This window comes from Dromiciops gliroides, chromosome 1 (genome assembly GCF_019393635.1).
Source record: "Dromiciops gliroides isolate mDroGli1 chromosome 1, mDroGli1.pri, whole genome shotgun sequence".
Classification (NCBI taxonomy): domain Eukaryota; kingdom Metazoa; phylum Chordata; class Mammalia; order Microbiotheria; family Microbiotheriidae; genus Dromiciops; species Dromiciops gliroides.
Window position 1 is genome coordinate 349,190,170 of NC_057861.1, and position 16,845 is coordinate 349,207,014.

At 34.3% G+C, this 16,845-nt stretch overlaps 1 protein-coding gene across 2 annotated transcripts in view; it reads left to right on the top strand.

Moving 5' to 3' along the window:
* Positions 1-16,845, top strand: part of ADCY2 (adenylate cyclase 2) — a 544,207-nt gene that overhangs the window by 168,771 nt on the left and 358,591 nt on the right. The window contains exon 3 of one of the 2 annotated variants that reach the window (XM_043977444.1): positions 14,360-14,521. The exons of the other annotated variant lie outside the window; for it this stretch is intronic. Coding sequence (XP_043833379.1) covers positions 14,360-14,521 — 162 coding nt within the window. The remainder of the gene's footprint in view (positions 1-14,359; positions 14,522-16,845) is intronic. 2 annotated transcript variants of the gene reach the window in all.

Consider the following 16,845-nt stretch of genomic DNA (forward strand, 5'->3'; position numbering starts at 1 on the left):
AAGTGAATTGCCCAGGGTCAAACAGTTAGTAAGTGTCAAGTGTCTGAGGTCAGATTTGAACTCAGGTCATCCTGAATCCAGGGCTAGTGCTATATCCACTGCTCCACCTAGCTGCCCCAGAAATGATATGTTATGAATTGAGCTTCTTCCTTAAATGAGGGTTTTGGAGTTCATGACACTACCCTTCAAAGGAAATGGTGGAGGGCAGTGATGATGAGGAGTACCAAAACTGATGAGATCTTGCAAGATGATTAGGTTTCCCAATAATGAGCTTCCTGGGACATGATTAAGCAGTCAGGGTGTCCCAGAGTATTGTAGACAAATGAGAAATGAAGAAATATTTCATTGACTAGAAACTAATACCTTCTGCCATTTTTCCTATGACCCACTACATTTGGAGACAATAATTTATAAAAAAATGGAAATATACAAATAGAAATTAAATATGTGTGTGTTCATGCATATGTGTGTGTGTGTGTTGCTTTCTTGGAAATTCCCAGCGGGTAAGATAGTACATTGATTTTCTTCTTAATTTCTTTTAATTTGTTTTCATGCCTAGCAAACAGGCTGTAAAATAATCCCTTATAAGAGCTATGTTTTTCTTTAATTGAAATATTTTATATAAAAAGGAGAAGAGTAAACAAATACAAACAGTGATACTTGAATGTATTTGTTCAAAGAAAATTTCTCAGATTCTTATGGCTTGATTACTATACAAGCACTGATCAGCTGCCTGGGAATAAGGACAGCAGAGTAGACACTGTATTGTTTACATTCTTCAATGATGAAACACATTTTAGAGGATGGGTACAAATATAAATATGTGATTTCCTGGGAGGCAGAATCATGTAGTACCTAGGGAGCTGGCCTTAAATCTTTGAAGATGTGGATTGAAGTCATGCTTCTTATACTTACTGGCCTTTGTGAGCCCTGATTAGGTATTTAACCTCTCAAAACTCTGGGCAAGACTATAAGATGCAGATATATGGGTTTGGATAGTGTGCCATGTGCTGTTTTTCTCCACATAGGTTATGTGTGCTCACATAGATCTGCTTAAAAATGGCAAACAATGAAGCAAAAATACATGTCTCTAGAGTTTCTTCTCCCCCACACCAACCCTTTTCCAAGGGAAATTCTTATTCTTTTCAAGAAGGGAAGTAGGAGGTTGGAGGCCAGAGGATGCCCATACTGCTTGCTTCAAAGAGAAGGAGTACTGCATTAAAGTGATAACTATCTTCTTCCTTAAATATTGTTAGTCTAGGGAAAATATTTTTTAGTTTTTTAGTCTCCTGATTTCTATTTCTTAATAAGTAAGACATGCCCCAAACTATTTATCCAAGATTTGATTCTCTTCCTAAGAGATGACAGTTCCAAAATGAATGCATGTATTGAACACTGAATAATTCAATCTATTCAAATCCATAGCAAAAAAAGAAATCAAATAAAATCTACATATGAAAATAAAAAATACAAAAAGGAGAATGAACTCTCCCACTGGCAATAAAATAACTCACATCAAGCAGGGGAGTGGGGTGGAGGAATGGTGTATGGAGAATATCGAAGATCAAATTCAAGAGGAAATTTACCAAGTCTTTAGTGTAGTAAGCTGGTGATAGATACACAGTGGAACTTGCTAGCTTATCTACATGTTAACTTCTTCCTAGAATATTTTTCTCCCTTCAGGGTCCTTTTGCCATTTTTCTAGATTCTAGAAACTTGTCTTCTTTTTCTAAATGGCAAACCAGAAAACCAGGATATCTCTTCCCAAATTCTCACTAAATCTGACCTTCATGAAGGTACAGAACATTGAGTATTCAGTCTCCATGTCTAAGAATAGTCTTATATAAATGGGCTTTTGAGCCAAGAGTTACACAGAGAAGATGCCAACCTGAATTGGTAGAAAGAGTATACTTACATGAGTTCCCTTTTTCAAAGAAATCATAATTTTGGTCCCTGTTTCAGGCCCAATCATACACACACACACACACACACACACACACACACACACACACACACACACACACACTGAATATAATTTTCCTGCACCTGTAATATTTTTACAATGGTGACTTTACTGTTTGAAATTGGCCCAAGTCAAGATGGCAGAGTTATGACAACAACCCAGATGAATTCTCCCAACATTCCCCTTCAAACAACTTTAAAATAATGCTACTAATCAAATTTTGGAGTTGCAGAGCCAACAGAAGGTGAAAGTGAGATATTTTCTCAGTATAAGACAACTTAAGAGATTGGCCTGAAAGATCTCTGGCAGTGGGATGGGAACCAGTCTGGAAAAAGCACAGCAGCAGTACCAGTGGTTTGACTTGGAGGCAGTTATGAGAACAACAGGACCAGCTACTTCTGGAGCTCTCAGCCAAGAGATGGAAAAGGGGTCAGACAACCTGTCAGAAAGGGATCAAAGAGGAACCTTTTCTGGTACTAGGTACAGCTGGTACTGATTGGCAACTCTATTGCCCATTAGCAGTCCTGGGTTGCAGTTCCAGGGCAGAGAGGAACATGAATGCTTGTGGATTTGGGAGAAAATAAGACCTGGTCACAGTTCCAGAGCCATGAGGGGCTCTAGGACTTAAAGCAGCAGAGGAATATGGGTCTTTCATGGGTAAACACTAGTGTACAGACCAGGAGAGCGGTGATCTCACCTCTCCCCAGATCATACCACCTAGGGAATACCAAAAACTTATAGACCCTCAGAAGTACCATTGAAAACAGCAGTAAGAAAAAGTCTGAAGACTGGAACAATGCCCTACCACCCCCAAGGGGAGCAGGGTACTACTTAAACTTGAAGTTTAAAGTAAAAAAATAGGCTGGGAAGATTATCAAACAAACAAAAATTTAACCATAAAAAGTTACTATGGTGGCACAGAAGACCAAGACATAAACTCAGAAGAAGATAACAATGTGATATACAAGTAAAGCCTCAAAGAAAAATGCTAACTGAACCCAAGCCCAATACAAATTCCTAGAAAAGTTAAAGAGATGAATGGGAGAAGAAAAATAGTAAAGGAAATAAGAATGATGCAAGAAAGTTATGAAAAGAGAATTAAAAGCTTGGTAAAAGAGAAAGAAAAATCTGAAGAAAATTTAAAACCCTATAAAGCAATATCAAAAGAATCAAAATAGAAGAAAAATGTGAAATATTTCATCAGAAAAACAACTGATCTGGAAAATAGATTGAGGAGAGATAATTTAAAGATTATTGGACTACCTAAAAGCCATAATATTTAAAAGAGCCTAGACATCATATTTTAAGAAATTATCAAGAATATCCACAATATCTCAGATTTAGAGGAGAAATAGAAATTTAGAATCCTCCAATTATCTCCTGAAAGAGATCACAAAATCTTAACTTCCAGGAATACCATAGCCAAATTCAAGAGCTCCCAGTTCAAGAAAAAAACATTCCAAGCAGCCAGAATAAAACAATTCAAATAATATGGAGCCAAAGTCAAGATAATACAAAATTTCCACATTAAAGGAGCAGAGAGTTGGAATGTGATATTCTAGAAGGCAAAGGAAAAAGAATTTTACAGCCAAGAATTACTTACCCAGAAATCCTGAATATGAGTTTGTTCATGTGTTTGTTTGTTTTTGGAGTGATATTTAATTAAATAGAAGACTTTCAAGCATTTCTGAGGAAAGGGGCAGAACTGAATAAAAAATTTGATATTCAAACACAAGTTTCAAGGGAAGCTTTAAAAGATAAACCTGAAAGAATAATCATAAGGCACTTAATAAAATTAAAGTGTTTACATTCCATTCCTATGTGGAAAGATAATTCATATAACTCCTAAGTACTTTGTCATTATTAGGGCAATTAGAAGTAGGCTGCATAGAAAGAACACATTAGAGTGAGTTGATCATGTTTGAGTTCTCTCAAAAAATTAAGGGGTGAAAAAGAGGGATGCATTGGGAGAAAGGAAAAAGGAGAGATTTAATGGGGAATATTTTCTCACATAAAAGAGACACACAAGGAATAGCTTTTATCCTGGAGAAAAGAATGGAAAGGTGAATGGTGGGTAATGTTTCAACCTCACTTTCATCTAGGATTCGTTCAGAGAGGGAAAAATATAAAGTTAGGTATAGGAATATTTCTTACCCAATAGGGAAATAGCAGGGAGATGGAATAAGAGATATGGGGGAAGGAAACAATGATAAAATTGAGGCTGGATTAAGGAAGGCAGGGGTCAGAAGCAGAAAAGTCTTTTGAGAAGGAACAAGATAAAAAGAGTGAGAAGGATAAACAGAAAAAAATACAATGGAGGGAAATATAAAATTACTAATCATAAATGTGAATGTGAATAGAATGAACTCATCCATAAAGCAGAAAAGGATCAGAAAATGGATCAAAAATCTGAATCCAACAATATGTTGTTTACAAGAGACAAATTTCTGTTTAAAATAGAAAGACACAGGTAGAGTTAAAGTGCTGGCGCTGAAATTGAAAAGGAAGGGTAGAAATGATATCTCCAAAAGAGGAAAAGCAAAAATAGACCTAATTAGAAAAGATAAATAGGTAACTAACTTTTGATGAAAGGAACTATAGATAATGAAAGTAATAAAAAAAACATAGCAAGTTTCTCTCATGAAGGCCTCATTTCTCAAATATATAAGAACTCAGTTAAATATGTTATAATAAGAGCCATTTCCCAATTGAAAAAAAAATTGTCAAAGGATTTGCAAAGGCAATTTTCAGAAGAAGAAATAAAAGTTAGTTATAGTCATATAAAAATGCTCTCAATAACTATTGGTTAGAGAAATGCAAATTAAATCAATTCTGAAGTCCCATCTCACACCTATAAGAAATGACAAATGTTAGAGGAAATAAGAGAAAATAAGTACATTAATAAAGTGGTGGTGGAGTTGTAAACTGGTCCAATCATCCTGGAGAACAATTTGGAACTATGTTCAAAAAGTCTTTTAAACAGTGCATACTCTTTGACCCAGCTATACTACTAAATCTGTACCCCCAAAGACTTCAAAGAAAAATGTAAAAAAATATTTATTGTGGCTATTTTTTGTGGTGGTTAAAATTTAGAAACTGAAGGGATGCTCATCAATTAGGGAATGGCTGGACAAGATGTGGCATGTGATTTTTATGGAGTATTAATATCCTATAAGAAATGATGAGGGCGTTGTTTCAGAACATGGCAAGACTTATCTGAACTAATGCAAAATGAAATAAGAAGTAATGGTAGATTATTTTCTTTGAATATTCAATAGAAGGGAAAACTGTATCAACTATCTCAGACAATTTAAATTTGATAGCTCTTAAGTTGTGTTGAAATCTCTCTTCCTCATTTGTCATGCAATCATAAAATAAGATGGCATCCTTCCATTCACCAAGCTGATACTTATAAATCCCTTTGGCTGTTAACCAAACAGTCTGTAGCCAAATTCTAAATCTGCCAACTGTCTGTATGGAGAAGATAACCATCCTTATTTTTAGTAAAATATTAGCCATTTTTCTTTCTCTTTACCTTAAAAATTCAACATTTAAGTAGTAGAATTATTCTATATCAATTTATTCACTAAAGACTAACTTTAAAACTTTTAAATTGACTAAATTAGTTGTCATAGAGTTGAAAGATATTGAGTTGAGACCTTATTTCATAAAGGAGTCATCTGTTGTCATCAGACTCACATTTATAGAGTCCTTTCTTCTCTATAAAGGATCTTTATCACACTGAACTTATTAGATAAACTTGTCTTATTGGGAGAAAGGAAGTAGTGTGGAGAGACCATCTGGTGCATGGTAAATTGTAGCAGACTTGAAGTTGAAAGAAGCATTGATTCTCATTCTGGTTGTCACTCTTAGCTTTTTGACCCCATAGTTACATCATAGCATCATAGACCTAATGCTGGAAGGGGCTTTAGAGGCTATTTGTTCAATCCTTACATTTAACAGATAAGAAAAATAAAGTCCAGGGCAGTTAAATGACTTATCCAACATCATAGGCATAATAGGCATCAGAAGTAAAATTTGAGTGTTTCTGAGCTTCAATTTCTCTTCTGTGAAATAGAGGCAATATATTTGAAATGTAGTCCAAGAAGTCTTTATTAAATATCACAAATGGTGAAATATTGTCCTACTTATTGAGGACACACACACACACAAAGGAGTAGTCATGGCCTATATTCTAAGAAAAACTAACAACTTTACAGAGTTGTGGTAAGGAAAGCACTTTTTGAACCTTAAAACACTATTTAAATATGAATTATTAGATGTTTCACCAATTGGAAAACTAAAGCTTAGAGAACTTCAATGATTCACCTGGTATCATGTTTAATGAATGATAGAGTCAGTGACTAAAAACCAGGTATTCAGTCTCCAAATTTACTACTAGTTGGCCAGTTTTGTATTGATTTTACTTTTTTTAATAAAAGAAAAACAAATGTCTAAAAATTGAAATTGTAATTAAAAACTTTAAACTTTAAAGAATAGAGAATAACAGGTGAAATAGACATACTTAATTGAAAATCCATTCCTGAATTTATTCAGTTAGTTTTTATATGCAATACTAACTTCATAAATGTTATACATTTATGTCTGTGGGTCCTATATTCTAGTCCATAGGTAGTACAGTTAACTTAAGAGATACATAAAGTCTCTTTTGATGTAATTTATGACAAATTATTGTTTCTATCTGCCACGTGGCCGGATAAAATGGTATATGAAAGGGATTAAAGTGGAATAAATGTAGAATGGTAGATTTGTGCCCAGCTGTGAAGGACTTTAATGTGAAACAGAGGAGTTTGTGCTTAATCTTCATGGCAATTGAGATTCACAGAACTTTACCAAACAAGGAAGTATCAAAGGGTAGGCTTCTGCTTTAGGATTGTCACTTTGGAAGCTGTGTGAATGTTGAATTCAAAAAGGATGATAGGATCACAGATTTAGAGCTTAAAGGAAAAGTTGAAGTTATTCCCATTTTAAAAATGATGAAACTGAGGACCAGAGAGTGTAAGTAACTTGTTCAAGGTCATATAGCTAGGAAGAGCCAGTGAGAGAATTTAGATAAGGAAAACAATTATTATTGGTAGCATCTTTCATCACTAAGTTGATGCTGTTGTTCAGCCATTTCATTCATGTTTGACTCTGTGACCCCATTTGGGGTTTTCTAATCAGATATTGAAATGGTTTGCAATTTCCTTCTCTAACTCATTTTACAGATGAGGAAACTGAGACAAACAGGATTAACTGACTGGCCCAAGGTAACATAGCTAGTAAGTGTCTGAGACCAAAAGCACAAAAATTCATTTTTAAAACCTTATGTTTATATCATGTTTTACAGTTTGGTGGAAATGTACCCTTAACATAATTTTATTCAAGCCTCATGATCATCATGTGAGGTAAACAGAGTAATATTATTGTCAATGTTTAAGAGATGAAGAAGCTCAGAGGGTTTAAGCAACTTGCCTAAAGACTATAAGTAGAAAGCTCAGGGTCTTACACATTGTAGGTGATAACAAATGTTTGCCTATTATTTGTTTAAGTGGAAGAGATGGCAATAATCCTGGTCTCCTGCCTTTCTGGCAAGACATCATTCTACTGCAGTATCCTAGCTGCCTCCTTTGTGCTTTCAGTGTTTGCTGCCTTCATAGTCCCTTTTAGTCCCTTGTTATCATTACTGCTGCCCACAGTTTCTATTCCACCACCTTCTTCCCTTCTTCTTTGTCTATTCTCTCATCACTCTTGAAACACTGTTCTTTGAAAAAGCCCTAAAAAGGCTTTTCCATCCAAACTTATCATTTGGTTTCTTCTAATAGGCTATGTTTTATCTGACTCCATAGTTCATCTTTACTATGTTCATTACCACTCATTGCTGAAGGGTTCTTTGTTGTCAGAGTCTATTTCATTTGGTTTTTTTCTTTGTTTTTTACTTGTTGGTTTGGTAACATTCTGCATGTATGACAAGGCTGAAGGCTGGTTTCCAACTGTATAAGAAACAATAAATCAATAACAATTTGTGTTATGGTGTATAAAGGCAGTAGTAGTTCAGAGCTTTTGTTGTCCTGGTGTATCATCTCAGATTTTCTAATGATAGGATGTAGATTATTTCTTAGCACAGAAAACTTCATCAGGTATCTTTTTCCTACCAATTAAATTTTGGATTCCTTTACCTGAAATTCAAGATTATACAGAGCCATAACCAGCAAGGTTGATATTGAAGGCAAGAAGCACTACTTGCATCCTCAGATCACCATTGTAATTTCTACTGAAAAAATAATACAAGCTTGCAAAAACAAATTCAGTTGAACAGGAAGAGAATTAACTTCTAAAGTGGGCCTCAGATGGGCATTATTAACATTTGATAGTTCCTTATTAAACATATTATTCTTGCCAAATGCTAAGCTCAGTTATTTCTATCTTCTGTAGGAGTTCAGATGCTATTACCATGTAAATGTAACAAATGTTGAAATTTTCTTTAAAAAAAAATTGAAGCATATTCCCTTCTACATTACAAACTCCAAGTGAATAGGAACATTTCTGATCTAACCTTTCTATTGTACTCTGACTCTGTAGACTGTTTTCCACATGAGTGCTCAATAAACAATTGTCAAATAAGAGAATAAATTAATAGAGACATTAAAATGTTATATTTCTGCCTTGGACACATATTATACTCTTAGATGAATCTGGAGACCTGTAATCTCTAAAGTCATTGAGATGTAGGTTGTAGATGGGAAATATAAAGGGGGCATATGTGGATTGGAAGGAGTAGCACTGTCCATTCTCTTTTTTACTAAAATAGAGGTAAGCAGAATAGATCTATGATAATGGTATGGGAGTTGGCCTGAAGAAAGCACAGCAGCAGCACAAATGATGGTCCTTTAAGGAAACTATGAGAATAGCAGCAAGAGTAGCAGCTTCTGGAACTCTCAGTCCAGAGGTGGGAAGGGGGTCAGACAACTTGGCAGAGAGAGATTACATGGAATCCTTTGCTGGCACTGGGTGCAGCTAGTACTGTTTGGCAACTCTAATGCCCTTATACAGTTCTGGATCACAATTTCAGAACAGAGAGGAGTGCTTGTGGATTCAGGAGAAAAGGGCACAGTTCCAGAGCTGAGAGGAGCATGGGCCTTTCTTAGGTAAACACCAGAGCACAGACCAAGAGAGCAGCAACCACACCTCCCCACAGATCATACCACACCTTGGAAAAACCAAAAACCAGAACCTTAGAACTACTTCCAAAAACAGTAGCAGAAAAAAGTCTATAGCTTGGAACAGTGCCCCGCACCCCCAGGTGAACAGAGCACTGCTTTAACATAAAGTTCAATGTCAAGAAATGGGCTGAGAAAATGAGCAAACAACAACAACAACAAATTTTTATCTCATAAAGAGCCATTTTGGTGGCAGGGAAAAGCAAAACATAAACTCAAAAAAAGACAGAAATGTGAAAACTCATACAAGTAAAGCCTCAAAGAAAAATACTATTTAGACCCAAGTCCAACAAGAATTCCTAGAAGAGTTAAAGAAAGAAATAAGAGCAGTAACAGAAAAAAATGAAAAAGAAATGAGAGTGATGAAATAAACTTATTAAAAGGGAATTAAAATTAAAAGCTTGGTGAAAGAGGAACAAAAATACCAAAGAAAATAAGACCTTAAAAAACACAATTGGTCTAATGGTAAAAGAGGCACAAAAATACAGTAAAGAAAAGAACTCCAAAAAACAAAAACAAAAAGAAAAGAAAAGAACTCCTTAAAAAGCACAATTGACCAAATGGAAAAGAGATACAAAAGCTCATGAAAAAAAAATTCTTAAAAACTAGAATTGGGCAACTAGAAGTTAATGACTCCATGAGACATCAAGAACCAATAACACAAAATCAAAAGAATGAAAAAAAAATGTAAAAGAAAATGTGAAACATCTCATCAGAAAAACAACTGACCTGGAAAATAGATTGAGCAGAGATAATTTAAGAATTATTGGACTATCTGAAAACTGTGATAAGAAAACAAAAACAAAAACCTAGATACCATGTTTCAAGAAATTGTCAAGAATGGCTTGATATCTCAGACACATAAGATGAAATAGAAATTGAAAGAATCCACTAATCATCTCCTGAAAAAGACCCCAAAAAGAAAACTCTCAGAATGTTTTAGATAAATTCAAGATCTTCCAGGTCAAAGAGAAAACACTACTAGCAGCCAGAAAGAAATAATTCAGTTATTATGAAGCCACAGTCAGGACTACCCAAGATTTAGCAACTTTCCCACTAAAGGAGTGGAGGACTTAAAATATGATGTTCTTAAAGGCAAAGGAAATAAGATCACAACTAAGAATAGCATACCCAACTAAACTGAGTATAAATTTTCAGGGGGGAAATGGATTTTTAATAAAATAGAGGACTTTCAAGCCATCCTGATGGAATGACCAGAGCTGAATAGGAAATCTGACATTCAAACATAAGACTCAAAGAAGTTGAAAGGTTAAACATGAAAGAACAATAAGATACTTTAAAAACTTAAAGAGTTTATATTCTCATATGGGGAGCTGAAATATGTAACTCTTAAATTTTATCATTTTAGGACAGTTAGAAGGAGTCTAAATAGAGGGCATTAACTGTGAGTTGATTTTGTTGGAATTATCTTAAAAATGTTTGAGAAAAGGGATGAACTGGGAGAATGAGTGAAAGATAGAATGGGGAAATTTTCTGTGTATAAAAGAGGTACACATGGAAGAGCTTTTATAGTTTAGGAGAAAATGGGGGTGGGGTAGCAGAAAATGCTTGAACTTCACTCTCATTAGAACTGGTTTAGAGAACAAAGAATATAAACAATCAGTAGGGTAGAGAAATATGTCTTACCCAATTGGGAAATAGGGGGAAAGGGGGGAAAGAAATATGGAGGAAGACAAGGAATGATAAAAGAGAGAGATTAAGGGAGGCAATGATCATAAGCAAAAAGACTTTTGAGGAGGAACAGGATAAAATGAGAAAAATAGATAAACAGAAGAAAAATAGGCTGGAGAGGAATACACAGCTAGTAACCATAACTGTGAAGGGCAGTTAGGTAGTAAAGTTGATAGATTGATAGACTTAGAGTCAGGAATACCTGAGTTCAAATCTAGTCTCAGGTATTTACTATTTGTGTGATCCTGGGTAAGTCTCTCAACCATCATTGCTTCGGTTTCCTATCTGAAATATGAGCTGAAGTTGGAAATGGCAAAATACTCTAGTATCCTTGCAAAGAAAACCCAAAAGGGTTCTTGAGGAGTGTTATAAAACTTCATATGCTTTTTACCAAGCAATACCACTACTAGATTTATATACCAAAGAGGTTTAAAAAATTAAGGAAAGGGACCTAAATGTACAAAAATCATTATTTCTGGGGTTTTTTCTGTGGTAGCAACTAATTGGAAATCAAAGAGATGCTTATTAATTGGGAATGCCTGAACAGGTTGTCACTTATGATTGTGATAAAGTATTACTGTGCTATGAGAAATTTCAATGGGGGTAGTTTCAAGATGGCAAAATCTATATGAACTGAGGAAAAGTGAAGTGAGAATAACCAAGAGATCATTGTGCACAGTAACAGCAATGTTGTAACTATGATCAACTGTGAAAGGTTAGCTACTCTAATCAAGAGAGTGATCCAGGACAATTTCAAAGGGTTCATGATGACAAAATTCTATGTCTCTAGAGACAGAACTGATGAGCTATGAGTGCACATTGAAACATAATTTTCTTGCTTTCTTTTACTTTCTTTTTTGTGACAAGGCTAATATGAAAATGTTTTGCATGATTTTATATGTCTAATTTATATCATTTTGTTTGCCTTCTCAGTGGGAGTGGGAGGGAGAGAATTTGGAACTCAAAATTTAAAAAGAAAAGAAATTTTTAAAAAATTTGTAAAAATAATTTAATATGTCCTGAACAGAACACTTTATCTTTCCTTTCATTAAGAGGAGTAATGTATTTTTTGAAATGCTTCACTATTCTTCCAATCACTGATGTTTGCAACTTTGAAGTCATTTCCATCTTCTGAATCTCCTTCACATCTGTATTTAATTGGTTGTGCTTTCACACTATCTCCATAAAATCTGTCACATCCATCCCATACTCAACATACTTCAAAGGTGATGCTAGTTTTAGTCTTTATTATATCTCACCTAGAGTATTGTAATTACCTCCTACCTAGTTGTCCTCTGTCTTCAGTCCTATTCCTTCCCAATCCATTATCCTCAAAGCTGCAAAAGTAATGTTCCAAAAGTACAGTTCTGACCAAAGGAGTACCCTGCTCAAAAATATCCAGTGGCTACCTTTTGCCTCTAAATTCAAATACAAATTCCTATGTTTGGAATTTAAATCCAATTACTATCTAACACTAACTTACCTTCCCAAACTAATTATACATTATTTCTCTTTATTCATTCTTCATTCCAACTTAATTGGCTCACTTGTTCATCTCACATGAAATTCTATCCGGTCTTTGTACAAGCTGCTCCTCTCCTACTGTTACCTTAAAAACTCAGTTCAAATACTACCTCTTATGTGAAAATTTTTCTGGTTCCCTTAGGTTCCAGTATCTTCTCCTGCCTTGAAATTATGTAAAGTTTGATAGATAAATAGACAGATAGACAGATAGATGATAGGTAAATAGATAGATAGATAGATAGATAGATAGATAGATAGATAGATAGATAGACAGACAGATAGACAGACACATAGATGTGTATTTACCTATATAAGCATGTTGTTTTCTCTGATAAAATGAAAGTTCCCTGAAGGCAGAGGATGCTTAATTAATCATTATTCTTCCCATGCCTTTGCTTTGTAGATTAGCAAATTAATATTCCAGAACATGGGCTTTCAGCTTAACTGTAGTATGACTCAGAGAAGGATAATTTTATGTAAGCTATCCTCTGTTACTTCCGTTTCCCCATCTCACCTACAAATAAGATGAAATGAGCAAAGAGTAAAAAGATGAAATGATCAAAGAGACATTTTTAAAAGACTATGTTCTTGTTTTGTTTTTGTATCTCCAATGCCTCATACAATGACTGGCACCTCATCAATGTTTAAGAAAGGCTTATTGGTTGACCCAACCCCACGAGATATCTCTATACAATTAATATTATCCAGAATTTCATTAAGCATCTGGTATCTCAGTCAATCTACTGTATCTTAATGTCAGTAAAGAATAAAGCATTTATCATTGTTGTTGTTGTTTGTTGTTATTGTTGTTGTTGTTGTTGCACAGTGGGTAGAGCACTGGCCCTGAAGTCAGGAGGACCTGACGTCAAATATTACCTCTAACACTTTTAGATGTGTGACCCTAGGCAAGTCACTTAACCCCAGTTGCCTTAAGAAAAACATACAGGCCCACATACAGTTGTCCTGATGCCACTGGACCCAGATGGCTCTGGAGAAAAGAGTGATGTTGGTAATCTTGTGCAGTTCTGCCTCACTTAAATGCATTTCAATGCAAAACATGACATTGCCCTGATATCATGCCCTCTACTAGAATAAAGGACAAACAACAACAATTCCATATACATATATATGTGTGCATGTATACATATGTATATGTATATATACATACATATAGATATAGATATACTGTTTTTATATTCCAAGATAACTGATTTGTGCTTAGTGATACATTTGGAAATGGCTTGGGCAACAGCAAGATTTCTATCTTCCCAATTTATGCACTCAAATTTAGATCATAAGTGACCATGTACATATGTTTTACATGGAAAAGGATTCAAATGAATTCTGAACAGTTAATTAATTAGATGAAGCTATTTATGATTACCCCGGTCACATGTTAATCAAAGGAACAGTGCTGCCTTTGGGAAATGTCAAGATTTGAATAATTTAAACTGTGTCTTTCCCATTGCAAATAAGGAATGATTACTACTGCTTTTAGGTGTTTAAAAATGCAATTGTATGGATGGTTCAGTGTTTACCCATTCCTATTCACATCAATTAAATGGATAGGTAGAGTTGTAAGCATTTTGTTTGAAAAGAACTGTCAAATTTCAAAAAGTGATTGTAATTTTCTCCCTTTTTTCTTTATATTTATCTTCTCTACTTGTGACTATGTGATAACAGTTTTATAAAGTATTTGAAAAATAAATCTAACAGATTGCAATGATTCTGAAACATAAGAACTTCACAAACTATTGCTGTGCTCCAAAACAGTGGAGACCATTATTTAGGTGCAATTAAAATAATTGCATTTCATAGATTTATTTGGGAAAGAATGATGAATTTTGAATGGGCACAAAATTTCACATTGCCTTAGGTAGCCTCATTAGGGAAAATCATGAAGCAAAACTAGAATTTTATTCCAATGTGACCTTGACTGTTCTTTTTTTCCTTCTCATAGGTATCATTTTTCTTATTCATTATCTTTGTGGTATATACTATGCTGCCCTTCAACATGAGAGATGCCATAATTGCCAGCGTATTGACTTCTTCATCTCACACCATTGTGCTGAGTGTCTGTCTCTCCACTACAGCAGGAGTAAAGGAACATTTGGTTTGGCAGGTGGGCACATGATAAAATGAATCATTGATTATGCATTGAATCTCTGATGACAACAGTGGGAAATGCATGACAACTTTTGTTTGAGGATCTGATTCCATTTGTGTTTTCATTCTTCTATTGAATTCAACTTTCTGTAGCTTACAGCTCCACTATTTTTGGTGGTGAGTTTATGTCTAAAAGCTAAGAGGTAGATTCACAATATATCAGTAGACTCAACAGACACTTAGCAATTAGCAACATAGATAGATTAAAACTAGCATGAAAACTAAATGCAACAAATCTATTTTCCCAAATACTAAATTATAGCATAATTACAATAGTAAAACACAAAACCCAGCAATCTTATTATAAATGTACTTTAACTCTGTTAGGTTTGGGATAAAATGTTATTTATAAGCAAATCCATACCGAAACCTACACATATACACAGATATACCCAAAGGAATCTTACCCCGCCAAACACACACACAAAGCATTACTAATCATGCTATTTCATGAAATAATACCTTCAATGATTTCAGAATTTCAGTTACATAAAATGTTACTAAAACAAACAGCTTTCCTATTTTAAAAAAGCATTCAGAAGGAAAGTTATTTCATTAGGAAAAGAAATAGCTTTATCACAAATATTTGCATCAACAATAGAGTATGTGATTTAAAGTTATTATTAAGAGTCTCTTTCTCCTTGCTAAAATGGCATTTCCTTTTGTTCTAATGTTATTGAATGACACAAACATCAACACACAGTATGATATAGTAATTTGTGAAAATAACAGTAAGTGTAATAAGGCTGTCATGGGAAAGTAGGTCTTTGGTCACTGCAATCATTGATTAACTGGCTTATTTTTTATGTACTGAAGGACTCTTATGCAAATAAATGTGGCATTGAATATGTACAGTTAGATCTATGGAAGTTAAACAACAGAACTAGGAATTGTTGGAAATTACATGATAATAAACATTGGCTTGATATAAGGAGATGTGAATAAGAATTAGGGCTATCTATGAATGGAAAGCTTTAAAATTGAATGGGAGTTCTCAAAAAATGAAGATCTCCATATAAAACCTGGATGACCTGAGAATGTTGTAGAGGAAATTTATGAGATATGAAGTTTGTTGTATTAGATGACCTCTTTAGTTGGTGTCAACTCTAAATTTCTATAATCCTAAGAGGTTATGAGCAATATTCTCTAGCAGATATAGAGGAGAGGAAATCCTCACTTGTCTAACACACCCCCACCCAATCTGTGAATCTCCTCTTTTTATCATCATAAGTTTCTAGCATACTGGCTGGAGGAAACCAGTCAGTGAATGTTGGGACTTGCAATGTCTCAGAGTACTTTCCCCTCTTAGCTCTGTACTCAGACATGTGATGATTTTTTTTTACTTGGTTTATTGCTCCATGGTTTCCATAGTTCCAAGTAGGAGAATTAGGCTTTCCTGTACTTCATTCCACCCCCATTTTGGATTCCCAAGGAAAGTTGTTACTTATAGAATTACTATTTACTAACTGTTAACAGATTTTAGTCTAAGGTTTTCCCCAGAGAGAAAGTTTAAAAAGTGTGAATGATGGTATACTTGTAGAATCCTAGAGAATCAACCTAAACACTAGTTCAAATAATTAACAACTTTAGCAAAGTTGCAGTACAAAAATAAACCTATGTAAATCTTTAACATTTCTCTATATTACCATTAAAGTCCACCAGCAAGAGATAGAAAGAGAAATTCCATTTGAAATAACTGTAAACAACATAAAATACTTGGGTTACTATCTGGCATGACAAACAGAAACTATATGAACAAAATAACAAAACATTTTTCACATAAATATGGCAGATCCAAACAATTGGAAAAATATCAATTGTTCATGGGTAGGCTGAACCAATATAATAAAAAATTACAATTGTACCTAAATTAATTTACTTATTCAGTGCCATACAATCAAACTACTAAAAATAATTCAATAGAGCTAGAAAAAATAACAAAATTCATCTAGAAGAATGAAAGGTCAAGAATATTAAGGGAATAAAAAATGTGAAGGAAGATGGTCTATCTATACTGATCTCAAACTGTATTACAAAGTGGTAATCATGCAAATAACCTGGTACTGGCTAAGAAATGGGGCAGCAAATCAGTAGAATAGACTAGGTACACAATAAAAAGTAGTAAATAAGGTAATCTAGTGTCTGATAAACCCAAAGATGTAAGCTTTGGAGACAGAAACTCACTTACAAAATGTAATGAAGAGCAGGATGCTTTCAGAAAAACCTGGAAAGACTTATATGAACTGATATAAAGTGAAATGAGCAGAACTAGGTTAACAT